General features: G+C 52.9%; 1 protein-coding gene across 6 annotated transcripts in view; it reads right to left on the bottom strand.

The window, feature by feature from the left end:
- Positions 1–984: 984 nt before the first annotated feature.
- DIXDC1 (DIX domain containing 1) overlaps positions 985–21,374 on the bottom strand; it is a 33,730-nt gene continuing 13,340 nt past the window's right edge. For 2 of the 6 annotated variants that reach the window (XM_058041203.1, XM_058041202.1), the window contains exons 2-20: positions 20,880–21,009; positions 20,024–20,149; positions 18,654–18,894; positions 16,619–16,726; positions 10,878–11,014; positions 10,405–10,553; positions 9,368–9,457; positions 9,211–9,264; positions 8,745–8,795; positions 7,720–7,824; positions 7,250–7,303; positions 6,656–6,748; positions 6,507–6,578; positions 5,937–6,023; positions 5,653–5,814; positions 5,490–5,556; positions 3,799–3,907; positions 3,503–3,611; positions 985–2,660 (exon numbers count right to left, since the gene is read on the bottom strand). In XM_058041203.1, coding sequence (XP_057897186.1) covers positions 2,580–2,660; positions 3,503–3,611; positions 3,799–3,907; positions 5,490–5,556; positions 5,653–5,814; positions 5,937–6,023; positions 6,507–6,578; positions 6,656–6,748; positions 7,250–7,303; positions 7,720–7,824; positions 8,745–8,795; positions 9,211–9,264; positions 9,368–9,457; positions 10,405–10,553; positions 10,878–11,014; positions 16,619–16,726; positions 18,654–18,894; positions 20,024–20,149; positions 20,880–21,009 — 2,025 coding nt within the window. In that variant the 3' untranslated portion in view covers positions 985–2,579. Of the gene's footprint in view, positions 2,661–3,502; positions 3,612–3,798; positions 3,908–5,489; positions 5,557–5,652; positions 5,815–5,936; positions 6,024–6,506; positions 6,579–6,655; positions 6,749–7,249; positions 7,304–7,719; positions 7,825–8,744; positions 8,796–9,210; positions 9,265–9,367; positions 9,458–10,404; positions 10,554–10,877; positions 11,015–13,029; positions 13,803–16,618; positions 16,727–18,653; positions 18,895–20,023; positions 20,150–20,879; positions 21,010–21,374 lie in introns of those variants that run through there. The other 4 variants (XM_058041204.1, XM_058041206.1, XM_058041207.1 and 1 more) reach the window with 4 other exon arrangements.

The raw sequence follows: 21,374 nt of genomic DNA, 5'->3' as shown, positions 1-21,374 counted from the left end.
GGCTGGGCCGGGCGCACCGGGGCCGGCGGCGCTCGGTGACCTCCGTGCGGGCGGCGCGGCGCGACACTGGGGCGGCCGTAAAGCGGCGGCGGGCGGGAACCGGCCCACCTCAGCACCGCCTCAGCACCGCCTCAGGAACCGCCTCGGCACCGCCTCAGCACGGCCTCAGGAACCGCCTCAGAATCGCCTCAGGCCCCGCCTCGGCTCCGCTCTGCCCGGAGCGGCCAGTGTACGGGCTCGGCCTGCCGAAAACGGGATATGGGGCTCGTTCTGGCTCTGCACGGGGCTCAGCCTGCTGAAAACGGGATATGGGGCTCGTTCTGGCTCTGCACAGGGCTCAGCCTGCTGAAAACGGGATATGGGGCTCGTTCTGGCTCTGCACGGGGCTCAGCCTGCCGAAAACGGGATATGCGGCTCGTTCTGGCTCTGCACAGCTCCCTGAACGAGGGACAGCCGCGGGCCGGCTCTGCTCCCCGGGAACGGCCCTTAGGCTGTGGATGGGGCAGAACACATTAAATACATCCAGAGTCAGGGCTCTGTTGAGTCCTAAACTAAAACACATCAAGTTCCACCTCAAGCTAAGCAAGTTCTTCCCACGAGGGTGGGTTTGTTCTGAGGTGTCCTCTCGCTGCCATTTCCCAGGCTTGTCTGTTTCACTGCTTACAACTGGTTTATTTCTGCCAATTTCCTCAGAGTTACTTTCCTGTTCCTGTACTTGTCAACTTGATCTTGTAGCAAAACCTCTTCAACTTATTTTAAATTGACATCTGTTAAAACTCATTTAAAATTGACACCTTTTGCTTTGATGGGGGAGAAACCTCTCCAAAGCAAACTGCTCCTCTGGATAGCAGAGAAGGACACGAGGCTGGCCAACATCAGACCTCGAAAAGCTTTGAAATTTGCTCCATGAAAGTCCAGCCCGGGTGTGTGGCTGTTGCTGGAATAAAACCGATGAGTAAAACCCAAAGAATGAAACACTTGTGAGAAGTTTGCAATTCAAATACAATTGATCTCAGTATCACAAGCCCATGCCCTCTTCACTAGAGACCATGCAACAGAGAAACTGTGTCCAGGGGAGAAAGAAAATCATTGTTTCTTTTCCAAAGGGATGTATTTCCCTCGTTAATTAACCTGTTCATTGATGAACTTTCGTCCCGCTGTCTGTAAGCTGAAAGTCACACAAATTGTCCAGAACAGGAGGCAGCTTGTGTTGTGCCAATGTGGCACAAAACCACATAGGAACCTTGATATAAAACCCAGTATCAACCAGTTGGATTTCCATAATAAGATAAAATTACAAGGCCAGTGTTGCGTCAACAGAAGACGATACAAAACATCTCAGCATCCACCAGGAAAGGAGTAAAACACAGTATAATGCGTGCAGAAATATACAGAGAGCACTTGCACTAGTATAAAAATAATCCACAGTCCTCAGACAAATGTGAATCGGTACAAAATAATTTCAAGAACAGGTTTACAAAAGGACATGTTAATATAAAACAGTAAAACCAGGCTGCCCCCTCTCCCAGCCTCATGCACAGCACACACAGACAGTCCCACAGGAGCTGGGAAGGAGCAGAGCCCATTTGACCTCCCAAGCCCACGGGCAATGTAGAGAAACAAAACCACAAAACCAAAGGGAAAACCCCTCCCTTGGGGGATTGTAGGGCTTGTTATTCCCCCAGCAGTTCTCTCCTGATCCTTCAGGACTCAGCATAGCAAGGAACTGGTGTGGGTAAGTGCTTGGTGGCCCTGGCAGCGGGGACAGCAGCAGGGGATGCCTGTGCACAGGAGGTGACAGCAGCGAGGGCAGGAGCACGGGGACAGAGGCTCAGCAAGGACAGCGGTGCAAAGACCTCAGGGAGCAGCTGATTCCAGCTCCCCCACCTGTGAAATCCTTCAGCAAACAAACAAACACCAAGATCCCACAGTCCCCAGAGCTGCAGAGCAAACCCCGAGGGGCTCGGAAATGGGAACAGCTTTGGGGAGTGGGGAAAGCGGGGCTGGGAGCCTGAGTTTGGGAGAAAGGTTGGTGAGCTTTGTTTCAGACCATGCACCAACCCTCCAGAGGACTCTTCCCCCACCCAGAGCAGGTCCTGTCAGCCTGCAATGTCCACAGAGTCACTCTGCTCCTGCAGGACAACAGCTGGTCCAGCTTCAGCTCCCACAATCCAGCAACCTCTTCTCCGTGAAGGCAAAGCTTCGCATTTTCACCATCAGTGCAGTTTTCTGTGACAGCAGCACTGGAGATGCCCAGCTGAGCCCACAGCACACGGTGCAGGGATGGAGGAGAAGGGGGCAAAGCATCCTTAAGGCCTCCAGGGTGTTGCTGGCAGGGCTGAGCCAGGTGTTTCTGTCCCACAGAGCCATCCCTGCAGCCTCAGCACAGCAGCTGCCCCTGGGCACGGGCACTCAGGTGCCAGCTGTCCATGCACACAGCCTGCACCACCCGTGGCTGGCACAGAGGCTCTATTTTGGCAGCTTGAATTGGCCTCCTCCCAGCACTTGGGCTCCTTGGTCACTCTCTGAGCTCTGCAGACAGTCACAGGTTTCCATAGAAACAGGGCTTGAAAGCTCCATTAATTCTCCCCGTGGTCTTCTTCCACCCAGGCCACGATTTTCCCCTCCCAGCCAGGAATGATGTCGTCGTCATGGAACACCTACAAACAAAAAAATTTAAAAAATTTAAAAAATAAAGTATTTCAGTCATGTCTGGGGTCTGGAGACAGGGTTCTGCAGTGTGAGTGGCATCAGGGGCATGAAGTCAAATCCTAGCTCAGATTTCCCAAAATAATCCAGGGAACACATGGCAGTGATGGCTGAGGTATGAGTCACATTTTCACAATTTAGGTAAATAACAGACCAGGCCTCATTAACCAATGAATATCAGGGTTATCATCGGCTGGTTTTTTTTGACATTAAAGGTAAACTAAAGACAGGAATCACGCCTTTTCTGAGCCAGACCACGACCTCCAGCTGCTGCTGCCGCCTGTCCCCAGAGACACTTTGCCCTTGCCCTAATCAATTTGTGAAGCAAGAACTGTCCCAACAACCTGAGATGAATCCAATCCACACCCACAGCAGCCTGAGCACAACAGGCTGCACTGCAGCACACAAAGGGAACGATGCCACACACACACACAGAGTTCTCTCTGAAAAACCTGCAGAGAAAAGGAAGAGATTGTATGTTTAATACGGGCTCTCCCATTGCAATAGGGTTTATAAAACCTGCAGCCCAGAGCTTTGCTGTGTCCCTGGGCTGTGTCACAGGCTGGCTTTGCCCAAGGGGCTCTGCAGCTCCCAGGCAGTCACAGCCACATCCCTGGAGCAGCTTTTGCTGAGGATGGAAATATTTTAGCACCACAGGAGCTTAACCCACAGCTGGGAAAGCAGACACTTTTGTTTGGGGGAACATCCACTATTTCATTAGCTTAAAAGTGAGGTGACCATGGTCCCCAGGGCTGTGTGCTGACACTGATCCCAAGGCCAGTCCCACTTTTACCTCCTCCTTCACTGTGCCAAACTCTGGGTCCAGGGCTTTGAAGTGGTACCGATGGGTTCCTTCCCTATCAATGGCTGCCTTGAAATCCTTCAGAGTCACTTCCCCTAACCTGCAAGGGAAATAAATGCAAATGCAAAACACAAAAACAAAGCTCAGGGACTACTGCAGATAATCCTCCCCAGCCAACAGCATGAAATCCAGTTAAAGCACAGCAAACCTGTGCTGGCTGGGAGCATGCCCAGGAAAGCAGAGTGCTGCTTTTAGGGGCACAGGAGGCTTAGGAAGGCCAGGCTCACCTCTTTGGTATGCTGACCATGAAGGGGGTGAGGGAGCGGTCGGTGAAGTACAACACTTTGGTGCAGGCACTGGTGCTCATCACGGGCGTGCTCTGAGAGTGAGGCAGCTCTGCAAGGCAGCAACTCCCTGATTATCATCCCTTATCACCATTATCCCTCCCCAGCTTCACTTCCCTGCAGGCCAGGATGGATGGTGGTGCGTGGGTTTTAATTTGCCCATTTGTGTTTCTCTCCCCGGGTCCTGCCTTGCTTCCTGCTTCCCCCCAAGAGCTGAAACAGAGGAACTGAACCCCCCATTTTTAATGCTCCTTTTATGCAGAAGATACTCTGCACACATAGAAATGCGGTGTTTAAAAAGGAGATGTGGTGTTTCATTCTGTGGATATGAAGGCAGTAAACACTGAGTAGGGAACACTCCTCTGTCCCCACTAGATGGTGCACACAGCAGAGAGCTGGGATGACATCCCTTTTCCCAGGGATTGCCATGCTTATTCCTGCTGCAGCACTGCCCAAACGGCCCAGAGCAGCGCTGTGATGGTGGATGTTTTTTGTTTTTACAGAAAACCAGCCATAAACGTGTGTCCCTTCCCTTTGCAGGGAGCTCTGCTCCAGGGAGGATCCTGGAGGGGGCAGATTCCCAAGGGGATTCTACACCCGGGAACTGAGCAGTGAATCTGGCATTCCCAAGGGGATTCTACACCCAGGAACTGAGCAGTGAATTTGGGATTCCCAAGGGGATTCTACAACGGGAACCTGAGCTGTGAATTTGGGATTCCCAAGGGGATTCTACAACGGGAACCTGAGCTGTGAATTTGGGATTCCCAAGGGGATTCTACCCTGGGAACTGAGCAGTGAATCTGGGATTCCCAAGGGGATTCTACACCCGGGAACTGAGCAGGGGATTTGGGATTCCCAAGGGGATTCTACACCCGGGAACTGAGCAGTGAATCTGGGATTCCCAAGGGGATTCTACCCTGGGAACTGAGCAGTGAATCTGGGATTCCCAAGGGGATTCTACCCTGGGAACTGAGCAGTGAATCTGGGATTCCCAAGGGGATTCTACACCCAGGAACTGAGCAGGGGATTTGGGATTCCCAAGGGGATTCTACACCCGGGAACTGAGCAGGGGATTTGGGATTCCCAAGGGGATTCTACACCCGGGAACTGAGCAGTGAATCTGGGATTCCCAAGGGGATTCTACACCCGGGAACTGAGCAGTGAATCTGGGATTCCCAAGGGGATTCTACAACGGGAACCTGAGCTGTGAATTTGGGATTCCCAAGGGGATTCTACACCCGGGAACTGAGCAGTGAATCTGGCATTCCCAAGGGGATTCTACCCTGGGAACTGAGCAGTGAATCTGGCATTCCCAAGGGGATTCTACACCCGGGAACTGAGCAGTGGATTTGGGATTCCCAAGGGGATTCTACACCCGGGAACTGAGCAGTGGATTTGGGATTCCCAAGGGGATTCTACCCTGGGAACTGAGCAGTGAATCTGGCATTCCCAAGGGGATTCTACAACAGGAACCTGAGCTGTGAGTTTGGGATTCCCAAGGGGATTCTACCCTGGGAACTGAGCAGGGGATTTGGGATTCCCAAGGGGATTCTACACCCGGGAACTGAGCAGGGGATTTGGGGTTCCCAAGGGGATTCTACACCAGTGGAAGGGCAGGATCTGCAGGCACTTACTGGATTTGGGAGGCCAGGAGTCTCTGCACTCGTTGGTTGCTCTGCTTGCTGGTGATTTCCCCCTCACCTGGCACACAAAGCCAAAACAACAGCGTGTCACCTCCGAGGCAGAGCCAGGCTGGGGTGCGAGGGGCAGGAGCTGCGTGCCCGGGGGAGCCCTTACCCTCCTGTCCTGCCTCCTGTGCGTCTCCATGCGGTGCAGGCGCTCCATCAGGCTGGAGATGCCCTGCTCCAGGCTGTCGATGGTGTGGTGCTGCGGGTCGTGCCCGCTGAAGCTGTTCCTGAGGCTGCGCAGCGCGTCCCGCACCAGCTGCAGGTCACTGGTCTGCCCAAAACAGCACAGCTGAGCCCAGCCCGGGGCTGCCTCCCCAGCAAGGGGAAACCTCTCGGAATGAAAGAAAAATTCCAGGATATGTGGCTGGGAATGCAGCCCTCAGGGGCACTTACCCCTCGGTGGGCTGGGGGAGCGGCTCCTTTTCCTGCTGGCTGCAGAAAGCCATTGCTCTGGGCACTGTGACTGCTGAAAGCCATCACCTGGGCAGGGGAAGGTGTGTGAGGGTCAGGACCTCCCCAAAAATCCTCATTTATGCACTTCAAAGTGAGAGGGAATGAGACCCTTCCACATCAGGGATAAAGCTCCCATCTTCTCCCAGATAAAGACACTCCCTAAAGCGTGCAGGGAGTTCCTGCTCAAAACACAGACCCGATTCCTCACATAAAGGTGGAAAGACTCAATACCAGGGTCAGCAGGAAAAGGGGGAAGTAAATTGAGCTGTGGTCTAACCACTGCCAGGGTTAGAGGTGAAGCTGGAAGCTGAGAAAGCCTCTGGCTTTCATCCCTGAGGATTCTGAGCCAAGAGGCTGAGCCAGAGTGCTCCGTGCTGGGGGCTCTGCCTGCCTTGGTCAGTGAGAAAGCAGAGCCAGACCTCTCTGGGATGGAGGGGAGGGTTTCTGGAGACAGGTCCCTGCAGGATGCTGGGCAAACACCAGCCCAGGTGTGGAGCAAGGCTCCCGTACCTCCTCAGCCTCTCTCTTCATGCAGTGAGCCAGCAGGGCCTCCTTGTGCTCCAGCTCCCGCTCCAAATCCACCTGTGGAGGGGCAGCAGAGGAGTCAGCACCCGGTGGGCCAGCCAGAGCAGCTCCCAGCCCAGCCCAGCCCTCCCTACCTGCTGGTAGCTGGCCTCAGAAAGCTGCCTGAGCATCTCATCCAGCTTGCTCTGCTGCTGCTGCAGGTGCCGCTCCTTCTGGCACAGCTCCTTCTGCAACACAGGGAGCCAGGGAGTCAGCAGGGCAGGAGGGAGGCTCTGTCATCTTCCCACGGCAGGGGAAATCCCGTCCTCTGCTAGGATCAGGTGGCTCGCACAGGGTGTGCTTTGCCAGATGTCAGAGCCGAGGGTCAAAGCTTTTTTGGACAAGATCAATCAGGTTTTTATTGCCCAAAGTCCCCTTGGCCAAAGATCCGCTGCTGAGGTCACACAGCCGTCCCAGAGCACACAGATTCCCCAGGGATCAGAGCACAAACAGGGTGCCCACCCTCATCTGCACAAGTGCTGGACACGGCAGCCACCACCAACACCCACGACAATAAAAGATCTGCAGGAAGCCATGGGGGGAATGCAAAGAATTCTGATCCCTCCACCTCTCTGCAAACACCCCTGGCTCCCACAGCTCCTCCCCAGGGCTGTCCAAGTGCCAGGGAAAGAACAATCCCATCCCAGAACCGAAGATCCACCCAAACCCCATGGAAGAGGCTCCGTTACTTTGTACTCTGCCAGGAGCCGGTTCCTCTCTTCAACCTTCCTCTGGAGGTCAACCTGCAGGAGAACAGCCGGGTGTGAGGCAGACATTCCCAGAGAGTGCAAACCCCTTGTGCTGAAGGCTGAGCAGAAACCTACAGAGGGCAAGGGAGCTGCTGTTTAGGGTGGCAGCTTTGGACAGACACCTGCACAGGGCAGGTGCCACCTGCTGAGCCCGGGAACGAGGAGGGACAAATGCAACAGCACTGAAAACATCAGGGGAAGCCCCTCCCTGTCCCAGCTGAAGGTCCTGGAGGACAGCAGTGAGAGTGAAGGTCAGGAATGTCCAGCCTCAGAGCTGGCCTGTGAGCAGCCTGTGCTGTGCAGAGACCTCTGGCTGCTTGCTCGCTATCCCACGACCCTGAAATTTCTGCTGCAGCCACCCCGGGGGCCACCAACCCCCCCAAAGAGCCTCAGCAGCAGCAGTGACTCACGTTCTGGTTGTGCAGCTCCTCCTTGTCCATGTTGGCTCTCAGCAGCTCCTGCTTGAGCTGCAGCACTGCGGCGTCCTGCTGGAGCAGCCTCTGCTGCAGAGCGTCCTGGGGAGAGGGGACCTCTGCAGGAGGGCAGGGGGGACAGGGACCCCTCCCTGGGGCTCAGGGGCCACAACACCCTGTGGCCACCCAGGCCTGAGCTGCTGCCAGGGGCTCTCAGCCCTCCTGCCTCTCCCTTAGCCAAAACTGATTTCCCTGCCAACGTTCTGGCCACCAGCACAGAGGGATTTCTGCGCTTCAGCCTGAATTTCCCTCTCCAGAAGTGATGAGTATTGGCTGTGATGGACAGAACAGCTCTGGAGGGCCTGGAGCCTGCAGCTCCTGCCCCAGCCACTCACCCCGAGGGCACAGAGAGGCCAAGACCAGCCCAGGACACAAGGAGCCTTAAGGCCTGAGTGTGACCCAGTTGTGCAGTGAAATCCTCTCTGCAGAGGCCAAAGTCTGCACTAATTCTGCACCTTTCACTCACCCAGAGCTGCACCTTGCACAGCTGCTGCTGTTTGCTCCCTTCTGACAGGCAGCTCTAAAAATACCCCTGCCAGGAGGAGATCAGCAGTGTTGGCACTCCAGAGGCACCAACTGAGCTGTTTCTGGCCAGGACAGGGACACCCCAGGCTCTTTTTCCTGTGCTGGCAGGAATGAGTTCACTGGGCCAATGCTGCTGGGTGGGTACTCCAAGAGAGCGGGGAATAAAAGAGCCAGCCAACCAATTTATGCCTCTTTTTGTGCAGGAGAAACAGGGGGAAATAGAGAAAGAGGGGAATATTTGACCACAGTCTTACAGACAGAGCAGTAAACTGGAAACCCAGCTCCTTGCACCTGCCTAAAAATTCAGAAATAAACCACAGGATGCCCCAATGCTCCTCCTTCCACAGTCTGAGGCTCCTCAGAGGTGTGTGCTGTCGGCTGGCCCTACTCACCTACAGCACTGCTGTTCATTTTTGGTGCAATGCCCCTTTCCTCACCTTTATTCCCTGGAGGTTCCGAGCTTCTTGTTTGTATTTCAGCAGCTCCTTCTGCAAATGCAACACAATTTGGTTAAACAGCACCTTGTGTTGTTAACCCCTTCAGGACCAAGCAGAGCTGGTGTTTTCTCTGCAGGAGGAAGCACATCCCTCCTCTTCCCACAGATCCTAGAGCCTGAGACGTTTTAATGAGTTACAGACATGACAAAGAGCTGAGCTCTGTTATTAAAGTCCTGAGGAAAATAATGATTTCCCAGTCCCCCAGATCTGTCCTTCAGGCCAACATCAAACACTTCTCCAGCATCAGAACTGGTCTCAAGCCTCCAGAGTTGGAGCCTTCACAGAATATTCCCAGTTCTATCCATCCTGTTGCCCACCTTGCCTCATCCCCACCCCATTTTCCACTAAAAAATCAAGTGGGACAATCTGCAGAACCTCTCTTCCCCTCCATCAGTCACCCTCTGACCTTCAGATCTTGATTTTCCTCCACGCTCTGGTCCAGGCGGCTCCGGATGATGATCTGAAAGCAAAACATGAGCATTAATGTGGTTACTGTGCAGCAGGGGCAGGGCAGGCCCAGAGGCAGCTGCAGCAGGGAAAGTGGGCTCCAGGGCTGTGCTCACCAGCTGCTCCTCAGGGCAGGCTCCACGCTCTGAAAGCTCAAAGGACCCTTCCTGCTCATCCTCAGGTAAAGACCCATTGAGCAACAAAGCCTGGGGAGATAAAGGGGAGGGAAAAATCTCATTTTCAGGGATTTCAAAGGGAAAGAGGTGAGCTGCAGCTCTGGCCAGCAGTCACTCCTATTGACAGTCCCCAGCCAGCTTCATTTCCCATTTCTGCCCATTTATTTCCCTCAAAAATGAAGGTTTTTTGTTGTTGTTTTTTTGGGTTTTTTTTTTTGTTTTTTTTTTTCAGGAATGAACAGGAAGATTTATCCCCTGACAAACTCTCCCAGGGGTCTGTCAGCCCATGCTCTTCCCCACAGAAAGAACCAAACAAGGACAACTCAGATTTCCAGGGAGTGAAGTCTCAGCTTCGGCACCTTATAGGGTGTGTGTGCATCAGGTCCCCAATATATCAAACAAACTGTCACAATCTGGAGCTTCCCAATTATTGAGTAAGAGGAGGAAAATCGATGAACCAAATCAAATTTCCTGCGTGGCCACATCAGCTGCCTCTCCCCACTCCCAGGGGACGAGGGGGCAGCAGTGCCAGTCCCTGCTCCCAGTGGGCACAAATGCAGAGATTTTACCAGTCAACCAAGGAATTTTTTTCTTTTTTTTTGGTGACTCTTTTGTGTCCTGCCCATTGTCCCCTGGGGAAAGTGCCCGCCCAGCTGCCTGTGCTCCTCACACAATCTCTGCTTTGTTTACTGCCACATAAATATTTACAATTAAAAGCCACTGTGGTTCCCAGCACAAACAGAAAGGGATGTTCTGAGAGAGTTCAGTGCCTTCACCATATGGATCAAGGGGCTCTGTTCCCCAGGCACAGCCAGACACACACCAGGCTGAGGGGCAGGGAGGGGAGTGAGGGAAAGACCCCAGAAATTAAGAATTGTGGGGAGAATGTGTGAAGGTTCATCCAAGCTGACAGACTGACTGACGCAGGGCTGGGTGACCCTGGGAGGGAACACTCTCTGAGAAGAGAAATCCCTCACCTGCAAACCCGAAATCATCTTCTTTGCCTCCTCCATTTCCTTTTCCAGGTGGTCCTGCTGCTCCAGGAGCTGCTCCTCCCATGAGCTCTCCAGGTAGGACCCAGAGCTGCCCGGCTGCCACTCGGGCTGGAAGTGAGCCTCGGCCTCTTCTGCAGGAGAGAGGGGCTGGATGTGCTGCAGGCAGCCCAGAGGGCCCTGCTGCTCTGCCAGAGCCAAGGGGGACAGCGCAGCTGCCCCAGGATCCCTGCCTCACTCCTGAGGCCGTCCAAGCTGTCCTACACACAGTTTATCTGTAACTGCACTCAGGGAGATCTCCACGCTCAGCACTGGCGACAGTGGCAGAGGGGGAGAAGCACTGGGGGCTTTGCAGAGCATCCCTCAGCGCCCAAGGACACCCTGGGGGCAGCCCTGACCCACTGCAGCCCCTGGGGAGCGTTCCCAGTTTATCACACACAACAATGCCGAGGTTTCACCTGGTTTAGGCTCCGTTTCTTCAGCCTGGAGGATCACCAGCCTCTCCTTCTCCTCCGAGGGGGCTACAGTGGATTCACTCTTTGCACTGTGCACGGGGCTGGGTGAGGTCAGGCTGCAGAGCAAGGCAGGAACAGCTCTTTTAGATGGTGGAGATTATGTTAATCAACACTAATTTTGAACAAGCATTTTTCCATATTCACTTTTATCTAAGAATTATCTGCATCCCAGAGGAACCTTCAACAACCCAGCCTGGACATGTAAATTTTTGAATTCAGACTCTCACACAGGGGTAGGACCACACTGAGGAGACATTTACTGCCAGCCTTATGCTGGACAAAAATCCATCCTGGCTTCACCTCTTGCTCCAGAGCTTTCAGATTAATCATTCCAACTTTAAATCCCAATATATTTGAGAGTCAGATTCAACTCACTCGTGTTCTTCGATTAAAACTTCTTGCGAGTGCCCACATATTTTCACAGGAGCCATCTCAGCTGACTGGGAGCTTCAAGCAATCTTTTTCTCAGGAATTCTTCCTGAGTGCATCTCCCAGACAACATCAAAAGGTGGCTGAAGCTCACTGACCCATTCAATGTACCCCGAAAGTCGCAGGGATTAATCCTTGCAAGTGTGAGCGGGAGTTAATTTTTCATTCTCCCCCAACACAGAAACAAAGGGCAGGGAACAAAAAAGAAAAAAACAGTGTGGAAATAATATAATAGGTTTAGAAAAATAAGAGGCTTCAGCAGCTCCCTCCCTGCATCTTCCCAGCACTGCTGCTCGTCTCCCACAGCTCCCACAGAATGGGCCAAGCCCTGCAATAGAGATGGAAATGACTTGCTGCTCCTGCCTGCCCCACTCCCACGGCCAGGACAGCCTCTCCTCATTCAAACTACAGACCTGAGGCCAGATTTTTGTGGCCCAAACTTAGCCTGAGTTAAAGTGAAAGAATAGTCAATGTCCAATAGAAATGTCCCACAGGGACAGTGCCAGTCCTTTCAGGTGTGTCCCTGATGCTTAAAGGGCTCCTGGCTTTGCTCCAGGATTTACCTCTAGGAATTCCAAATCCATCACAGCAGTCCCTCATTAGACATATCTTTAATATCAAATTTAATATCAATTTAATATCAAACCAGCCCCTGCTCCTGCTCATTCCTGAATGGGGGCATGGCATAAAATTATGGGGTTTGGGGTTTTTTAAAATGCTGTTTATGACTTGATTTGGCAGTTCTGCTGGGATTGCATTATGTAACAAGGGCCAGAAGAAAGGATGGGACTTTCACACCACACAGACGCCAGCAGGAAGCCCAGCTGGTCTGACATGGCCAGCAGCTCCAGGAGGGATTTCACTTCTTTCTAGGAACAGATCTCAGAATTCCCTCCCTCCCTCCCATTCCCAGCTGATGCTCTGAACCTGCCCTCACCCCGAGGCACTGCTGGTTCTCATCCATGCAGAAACTGTCCCAGAAAAACACCACCAGGCACAGATGGGAGAGAAGGTGGTGGAACAGGGGAAGGGAAAAGGAAGAGCAGGATGAAAAACAAGCCTGGAAATAACATTCCACATCCACTCCTCCCAGCACTGGATCCACAGCCCAAAGCCAAGAAAAGGCAGCACAGGTGGGGATAGGTCCCCCCAGCACAGACAGCTTTACATTTCCTGAGGCATTTCCACATCCCCAGACCCTTTCCAGGCAGCTTTTCTATTTCCAAAGGCCCCTGGGCTCAGCCAGCATCCACAACCTCCTCCCAAACACTGCAAACAGAGCCCAAACAGGGCCAGAGGCAGCTGAAGCAGCAGCACAGGTCAGGCCGCTTTCTGCATCACCCAATTAACGCTGCAAACACTTGCCCGGGTTCTGTATCAATCTGAGCCATCACAGAGCGAAACAGCCTCTGATGCAACGCCTTTAAAAGTGCACAACAATCCCCTATTAAAGCATGCAGGAACCAGGGCTGGGAAATGAAAGCTTTCCAAGAGAGATTTATGATGCAAACTGCTCCACTTTATTCCTTCCACCACTTGGTTCCTTAACCCACATCCTGCCTCCCCAGAGCCCCAGATCCTCCAGCACAGCCCAGCTTCAGAGCAACGAGCCCCTGAACGCCCCGAATTCTAACCAACACCCACCACGACGCACACATTCGCTCACCATTTGACCTGCTTCCCTCCCATGATCCCACTTGAAGCTGCGGCCTCACAGAATCCGCAGGATCCCGGCTCTGCTCATTCCTCCTTCCCTTCTCCACCGCCCGGGGCTCAGCTCCTGCCAAACTCCGGGGCAAATTCTGCGAGCCCGAGCGCCGAGGAGATTCCCGGCAGGAACAACGCACAAACACACACACACACACAAAACTGGCTCAGGGGCTCCTCCGGCCGAGAGGGAACTCCAGGAACGGGCTGGGCTCGGGAGCCGGAGGGGAATCGTGCAGCCTGCCCGCGGCTCCCGCTGCTTTCCCTCGCTCGTTATTCGCCTCCCGCTGCTGCTGCATTTTGCTCCGCTGCACAGCCGCCTGTGCTCATCACAAGGCTCCGGGCTTGCCGGGGGTGTTCCTCATCCCATCCCGCCCTCCTTGCGCTGCCGAGCAGCCGAGGAGGGAGGGAAAGAAGGAGCTGCGGCCGGTGCGGGGCCCGTGCGCTGCCGGGGGATGCGGGATGGGCTCGGGATGCTCTCCCGGCTTTAGGGGGATGCAGGCTGTGCTCGGGCTGCTCTCAGCTTCCAGAGGGATGCAGGCTTTGCTGAGGATGCTCTCAGCTTCCAGAGGGATGCAGGCTGTGCTTAGGCTGCTCTCACAGTTTCCAGAGGGATGCAGGCTCTGCTCAAGCTGATCTCCCCGGCTTCCAGAGGGATGCAGGCTCTGCCCAGGCTCTCCCAGGTTTCCAGAGGGATGTGAGCTGTGCTCAGGATGCTCTCCCAGCTTCCAGAGGGATGCAGGCTTTGCTGAGGATGCTCTCCCAGCTTCCAGAGGGATGCAGGCTCTGCCCAGGCTCTCTCAGCTTCCACAGGGATGCAGGCTGTGCCCAGGCTCTCCCAGCTTCCAGAGGGATGCCGGCTCTGCTCAGGCTCTCCCTGGCTTTAGAGGGATGCAGGCTGTGCCCAGGATGCTCTCCCAGCTTCCAGAGGGATGCCGGCTCTGCTCAGGCTCTCCCTGGCTTTAGGGGGATGCAGGCTGTGCCCAGGCTCTCCCAGCCCGGGCACGGCTCCCTGTCGCTGTCCCCGTCCCCGCTGCTGTCACACGGGCTGTGCAGGCACAGCCTTTCTCCGAGATGCCTGGCTCGGGGGTGGGGGAGGGAATGCTGCTGGAAGGGGAGGGGAAACGGAGAGGGATGGGTGAGGGGCTCGGCAGCCGGGGAATCAGCTGATTTTGGGCAGATTTCTCCATGGATCCTTTCGGCAGCCTGCGCTGCCCTCCCTGGGAATCGGGAGGGCTCAGAGCCGGGGATGCTGCCCTGGGACACCTCAGCTGGCAGGAGGAGGGGTCCCTGCACTCTCACCATTAAAAAATGCATCTCGTTCCTCCCAGCCTGTTCTCCGAACCGAGCTAAGCCCGTTCCTCCCCGCGAGGAAAGGGAAAGCATCTCAAAGCATCTCATTTCCATCGTGCAGAACTGTGCCAGCACAGACACCCCCAGCAGCTGCAGGGGAAGAACTCTCCCAGGTTTTGATCATTTTGGAAAGATTCTCGCTGTGTTCTGCCCTATCAGCGATGATATCACCAGAGGATCCGTGACATTGTGGGGAAAAATAAAACAGAAGCGCAGGATGTGCAGAGAGATTTTTGCTTAACACGAAAGTAAGGGTAACAATAATAAAAGAATAAAAATAATAAAAATAAATAATACTAAAAGAATAAAATAATGAAAAATAAAAATAATAAAAATTTAAAATAAAAAATAAAAATAATAATAATAGAGATAATAAAAATAAATAATAAAAGAATAAAAATAATAATAAATAATGAATTAATAAAAATAAATAATAATAAAAGAATAAAAATAATAATAAATAATAAAATAATAAAAATAATAAAAATAAATAATAATAAAAGAATAAAAATAATAATAATAAAAGAATAAAAAATAAAAAATAATTTAAAAAATTAAAATCTAAGGGAACAGCAGCTACCTGATGGGGCAGGAGAATACATCAAATATTGCATCTCCCTCGAAGGGAGGGATGGGAGCAGGCAGCAGCATGTGGCACTCCTGAGCTCCCTGCTCAAGAGCCAAGCTCCCGTGGCATTACCCATGCAACGCCGCTGCCAAGAGCAGATTTCTACATCCCCCCTGGCAGGCTGGCCTCCAAAGCACACTGCTGACATCATGTGGAGGCACTGCTCCAGCACTGCCTCCCCGGGAGCCCCACGCTCCTCCTCAAGTCTATTTATAAACACTCCCTCAATGACACGCAGCGCAGCTGGGGGATAAACACAAACTCTTGTGCTTTTCTCCTCTGCTGGGCAAAGCAACCTTAATTTCCAGGTAGAAATTCTTCCTGGAATTTCTTCCAATGCTGCTGTGGAGTGTAAAATTGGCCTGAGAAACACTGGGGGAACGTCCTGCCTGCTGAGAGGCTGTCAGTGGCAATCTGTCCTTGGCAAATGAGCTCCTCACTCCCTCGCAAACGGGAGGGAGGCACTGGGGGAGCAGCCCAGGCAGGGAAGGACACGGCAAATCAGAGCTGGGGCTTTCAGGGGCACTGGGAGGCTCTGAGGCAAAGGGCTGCAGCTCCCCACGAGCAGCCCTGCCCTGGAATCTGCTCCAGATGAGATGAACTGGAGCACAGCTCCATTTCCAGAGGCAGTGCAGTTGTTCAGTAACTCAGCTCTGGCTCTTCCGAGTGGTTTCTGGTTCTCTGGGGGGAAAGGGAGCGGCTTCCCTTTACTACAGAGCTCTCCACGCTGGATCAGCTCCCTCACTGGAGCAATTTTCCTTCAAAAGCCCTTTCTGGCTGCATTTTCTCACAGAAAACTGCTTTATGTTGATTCCTGAGCTTTCACCCTCCAGACCAGCCAGGGGGGCCCTTTTCCATCAGAACTGAGCAGATTTTGGTGAGGAAAACAGGCACTTGAGGCAATGTCAGGCACAGGAGACACCTTGGCAATGAAACTGCTCACCTGGCAAGGTGACATCTCAGAGAGGAGACATTTTGGCTATAAAATTCCTAAATTCCTCACCTGACAGGGTGACATTGCAGAGAAGAGACACTTCAGCAATAAAATTCCTAAATTCCTCACCTGGCAGGGTGGTATCTTGGAGAGAAGACATTTTGGCAATAAAATTCCTAAATTCCTCACCTGGCGGGGTGACATCTCGGAGACGTTTTATTTATAAAATTCCTAAATTCCTCACCTGGCAGGGTGACATCTCAGAGAGGAGACATTTTGGCTATAAAATTCCTAAATTCCTCACCTGACAGGGTAACATCTCAGAGAGGAGACATTTTGGCTATAAAATTCCTAAATTCCTCACCTGGCAGGGTGACATCTCGGAGACATTTTGGCTATAAAATTCCTAAATTCCTCACCTGGCGGGGTGACATCTCGGAGACATTTTGGCTATAAAATTCCTAAATTCCTCACCTGGCGGGGTGACATCTCGGAGACATTTTATTTATAAAATTCCTAAATTCCTCACCTGGCAGGGTGACATCTCAGAGAGGAGACACCTTGGCAATGAAATTGCTGACCTGGCAGGGTGACATTCTGGAGAGGAGGCACCTTGGCAGTAGAATGGCTCACCTGGCAGGGTGGGGCTCCAGGGGCACGTGCTGCTGCCCCTCGTACTGCTGCACCAGCGCCCGCACGCTCCAGCAGGGATTCTCAATCTCCTCGTCCACGCTGCTGCTCCTGGGGGTGACAGGCACAAAATGAGGGCAGCCTCGCCTGGGTGCTGCTGGAAATCTTCTCTCCAAAAAAAGAAGGAGGGAGGAGAGAGCCAGAAAAATGCCGATTTTCCTATCAGGGATCCCCATCTTCTTGGTGTTAAGGGAAAACAGGCAAACGGGCCTTGCTGTTTTAAACTCATCCCTAATTCTGTGACTACAAAACTCCAAAAGCTCTGACAATGCAAGGAGACATCACAAGGACAGGCTTTCCTGAAGAACTCCAAGGCCTTTGCAAGGGAAATCTTTAACATTTCATTTTTCAACCACAGTTACCATCTCAGCCTCCTTTCCAGGCTGTTTCATGGGTGCTCCCTCGAGCCAGTACCAAAGGGGAAATGACCTTCAGCTGTGTAAATGGAACCCTGCACAGCCCCAGCACCTGGCTCCCAGCTAAATGTCACCGCTATTATTGTTACTGTCACCCCCACAGCACCTTTGGCAAGGGGAAAATGGGATTTTCAGCATTATTCCCTATTTGTGTGTGGATTTTCAGCACCCCCAGGACTCAGCAGCCATCTGGAGCAGTGGCAAAGATATATTTATGTGGGAGTCCTTAAAATCAGAGGGGTTTGGGAAAGCTGCAAAAGGCCTCAGAGGAGCAGAACTGTGACTGGAGCTAAGCAGCAGCCATGAGATTGGTCAGAAGAAAAATTATATGAGAAGTAGAAAGTAAGGACAAATAGAACAATGGTCTGTGTATTAACACTTGGCTAGAATAACTCCCTAAGCTACAGAAAAGTTTATCTAGTGAGATATTAGGGAATTCTAAGCTTAATAATGGAGCTCTGTGCGTTGTGTTTTAAGGCTTACAAGCAGGCATTGTATTTGAAATAAGCAGGCATTGTTTAACCAAAGGTACCTGTGCTTACAGTGGTTGGATAGAACGACTGTCAATATGGAACATATACTATACAGATATAAATACTGTCAATGTGCTTTTGCTTTGTGTGATTAGTCAAAAAACTCATAAAGTGAGTTGTAACATTGAGTTCTTTGTCTGCTGCCTGAGATGTGAGCTGCTGGCATCTTCCCATTGTCATAACCATGTAATGAGACTGATGCTGGAAAATAAACCAGCTCAAAGCACGTTCCCAGGTGCTGGAACCCAGGGAACCCCTCTGGCTGCCCTGGAGGGCTCCAGCCCCTGCCTGGGGGGCTCAGAGACCTTGGCACGGAGCCCCAGACCCCTGTGCCTTTGATTGAGCCCTTGGAAAAAACAATTACCAACCATATATGGAGAATTACAAGTCAAGAGAGTTTAACTAGAATAACAGTTAGTTGGTCACGGAGTGAAAAATAGGTTTTTGGGGTTTTAGAATGGGGACTCGGGGTCCCAAGATGGAGGAATCTGGGCGTGTCCAGCCTTTCTCCTTCTTCTTCTTGGCCTCCATCTTCTGCTGTGATGGTGGCACTTTTGGATTGGTTTGGAGTAGAAGCTCACTGTCTAACATAGGTGATGGGTATTGGGAAGTTATGGTAAATATATCTGCTGCTGTGGAATGCAGCAGGTGAATCTGTGATTAGTCTCTTGTGGATGTTTGGATTTAGTGACCAATCCTGGCAGAGCTGGATCTCGCTCTCTGTCCAAGCCAGCTGCCTTTGTCATCATTCTTTCCTATTCTATCCTTAGCTAGCCTTCTGAGAGAAAACCTTTCCTTCTATTCTTTTCAGTATAGTTATAACGTAGTATATATATCATAAAACAGTAAATCATTCTGAACATAGAGCCAACATTCTCGTCTCTCCCCTCACCCGAAGAGCCCTGTGACCACCGTCACAGCCACACACTTAAAGACGTACATTCCACCTAAACCCAAACGGATTTCCACCCTGGAAAACTTCCCCCCTGCCTCAGCTGCGAGCAGCAGAGACCCCCAGAGCAGCCTCACCTGTGCCTGTGCCGGAGCAGCTCCCGGCCGGAGTGCTGCACGTCCTGCCGGACATCGGCCAGCGCGGCCACCGCGCCCTGAGCCAGCGCAGCGGCCGAGCGCGGCCGGGGCCGGCCCGGGGGGGCTGCCCAGCCCCTGCCCCCCAAACCGGCGCTGCCAGCCCTGCCAGAGCCCGGCTTGAAGTGAGCGGCCAAGGCCAGGATCAGCCTCATGGTGGATTTCAAGTTGCCCTCGACGATATCTGCGAAACGCAAACGGCCGGGTGGTTAACGGGGGAGCTGGCAGAGCTGCGGGTGCTGCAGGAGAAACGGAGATAGGGAAAGGCAGCAGGGGCAGCTCAGGGTGGGAGGAGGAGCAGGACAGGAGGCCTGAGCGGCCACAGCTCACCCCAGAGCTCTGCGTTTCATCTATGGCATTGGGGCTGACTCCAGAGCTTTGCATTTTATCTGCATTGGAGCTGATCCCAGAGCTTTGCATTTCCTCTGCATTAGAGCTGACCTCAGAGCTTTGAATTTCATCTGTGGCATTGGGGCTGACCCCACAGCTCTGCATTTCAGCTGCATTGGAGCCACACCAGTGCTGTCATTTAGGGGCCACAGCTCAGCCCTGGTGGTGCAGGGCACTGGAAAGTGCTGCCACCTCCACAGCACAGCCCTGAGCCTCCCTTGGTGGCCATTTCCAGCAGTTAATTACTGGACATGTAATTACTGAGTGCTCACTCAGGAGCACAGCAGTTACTGAGGATTGCCACTGACTTTCTTGGCAGAGAATTCTCTTTTTTAAAGCACTAAAGGCAAACAGCAAGGCATTTCTCCAGTGGTGGCATCCTGTGCCATCAGCTGTTTGCAGCACCCTGCAAATGTAAATGAATCCCATTCAGTGAGATCACACGAGTGTTTTCCAGCACACTGATGTCATGGCAAAGATCAGCCACTCTCCCAGACCAAGATTTCCCAAAACAATTCAGTCAGAGCTGCTCAAAGTCCCGACTAAGCCACGCCACAGACATGTGATTGCGTGTTGTGCCTCCTCTCTGTTTCCAGCCCATGGCTTCCAGTGAACCACAAATATTTTTTCCATGTCTCCTTTCACTCCAGCAGGTTTGTGTGTCCTTTTGGTGGAAGATTCCAAGCCTGTATTTTTCATTACACCACTGCCTGGGCTTCTCAGTGCTCAGTAGCAGGAAAAAAGTCACTTTGTGTTTTTCTCTGCATTCCCCACCTTTCAACCCAAAACCTTCCCTAAACCAGAGGGGGGAAACCTCCAACTCCCCCACAAACTAAAAACTGACACATTAATTTACTCATAAGATAGAAAACAAAGCCAGAAACAGAATTTCAGCAGCAGAAATCCCCCCAAGGGCCACACACCTTTAGCTGACGTCTGGTGCATGCGGATCTTTCTGGATGCCACGAACTGCAAGACTCTCTCCACATTTTCCCTCATCTCCTGCTGGCTGCTGGGGTTGGGCTCGATGCCACTCAGCTTCTCACCAGCTGGAGGGAGAGAAAAAGCTTTATCAGAGGAGAGCTGAAGCACTGGGCACTGCCAGGGGCATCGCTGGCACTGCTCTGGTCTCATGGCTGGTGCTGCACGGGGCTGGTGGTGCTGCTCAACAGGAACCAGCACCAGGAGTGACTGGAACTGCTCAACAGGAACCAGCACCAGGAGTGACTGGGTCTGGGGCTGTGTTGGGATGATGACAAGGTTTTGGGGCTGGATTCTGGCAGGATTTGTGGCCCCCTGAGGGACCCACGCTGGAGCTGCCTCTTCCCAATGGACTGAGCTCCATGGAAAAGACTCAGCTGGTGCCAAATGGGACAGACCCACCTGGGGGGAGTTTGGAGAGCCGTCCCCCACCGGGGCAGGGCTGGGTGTGAGCAGCAAGGAGCAGTGAGCACAATGAACTCACTGCAGCCCCATTCCCTGTGCCCCTGCCCAATGCCATCAGCACACAGGTCACTCTTCCCAAAAACCACCCCTAACTCCCTGTGGGAGCTCCCAGTGCCCCTGCCAGCCTTCCCCATCTGCTCCAACTGCCTCTGAGCCATAAGGGCTCTAATAGAACTGCATTTGTGATCTGATTTATGATTGTTTTCCTTCCCAGCCAGCTCTGCCACCCCCAGCAACATCTGCCCGACAGATGCCAGAGCCAGGGCAGCCCCCGCAGGCCAGAGCCAGAGCCAGAGCTGAGGGGGATAAGCAGGGCCAGATGGCAGCACTGACCTACAATCTCGATGAGCAGGGCAAGGGTGACCCCATCCCGCAGGTCCTGCCTCAGGTCCTGCACTGGCCTCACCCCCGGCTTCTTCTTCAGCTGGGAATTCACCCAGGCCACATAGGCCTGCAGCTGTTGCTGAAACAGAAACCAGAACGTTTGCATTGCAGGGATTTCGCTTTTCTCTCTGGTTTTCAGAGATCTCAGCCCCTGCCCCGGGGAGCACAGAGCAGAGGGGTCACCCCAGAGCCTGGGGCAGCTCAGGGGGCGAGGAGAGACCAGGACAGGGGTCCTGGGCTGGGCACAGCTGAGCCCAGAGCTCTGCATTGCATCTAAACTGGGGCTGAGCCCAGAGCTCTGCATTGCATCTAAATTGGAGCTGAACTCTCAGATCTTTGCATTTCAACTGCACTGGAGCTGACCACAGAGCTTTGCATTTTGTCTGTGAGATAAATACGGTTCATTTCTCACCACCTGCATTGGAGCTGACCACAGAGCTCTGC

This window comes from Melospiza georgiana, chromosome 27 (assembly GCF_028018845.1).
Source record: "Melospiza georgiana isolate bMelGeo1 chromosome 27, bMelGeo1.pri, whole genome shotgun sequence".
NCBI classification, from domain to species: domain Eukaryota; kingdom Metazoa; phylum Chordata; class Aves; order Passeriformes; family Passerellidae; genus Melospiza; species Melospiza georgiana.
This window is presented reverse-complemented; position numbering and strand designations above follow the sequence as displayed.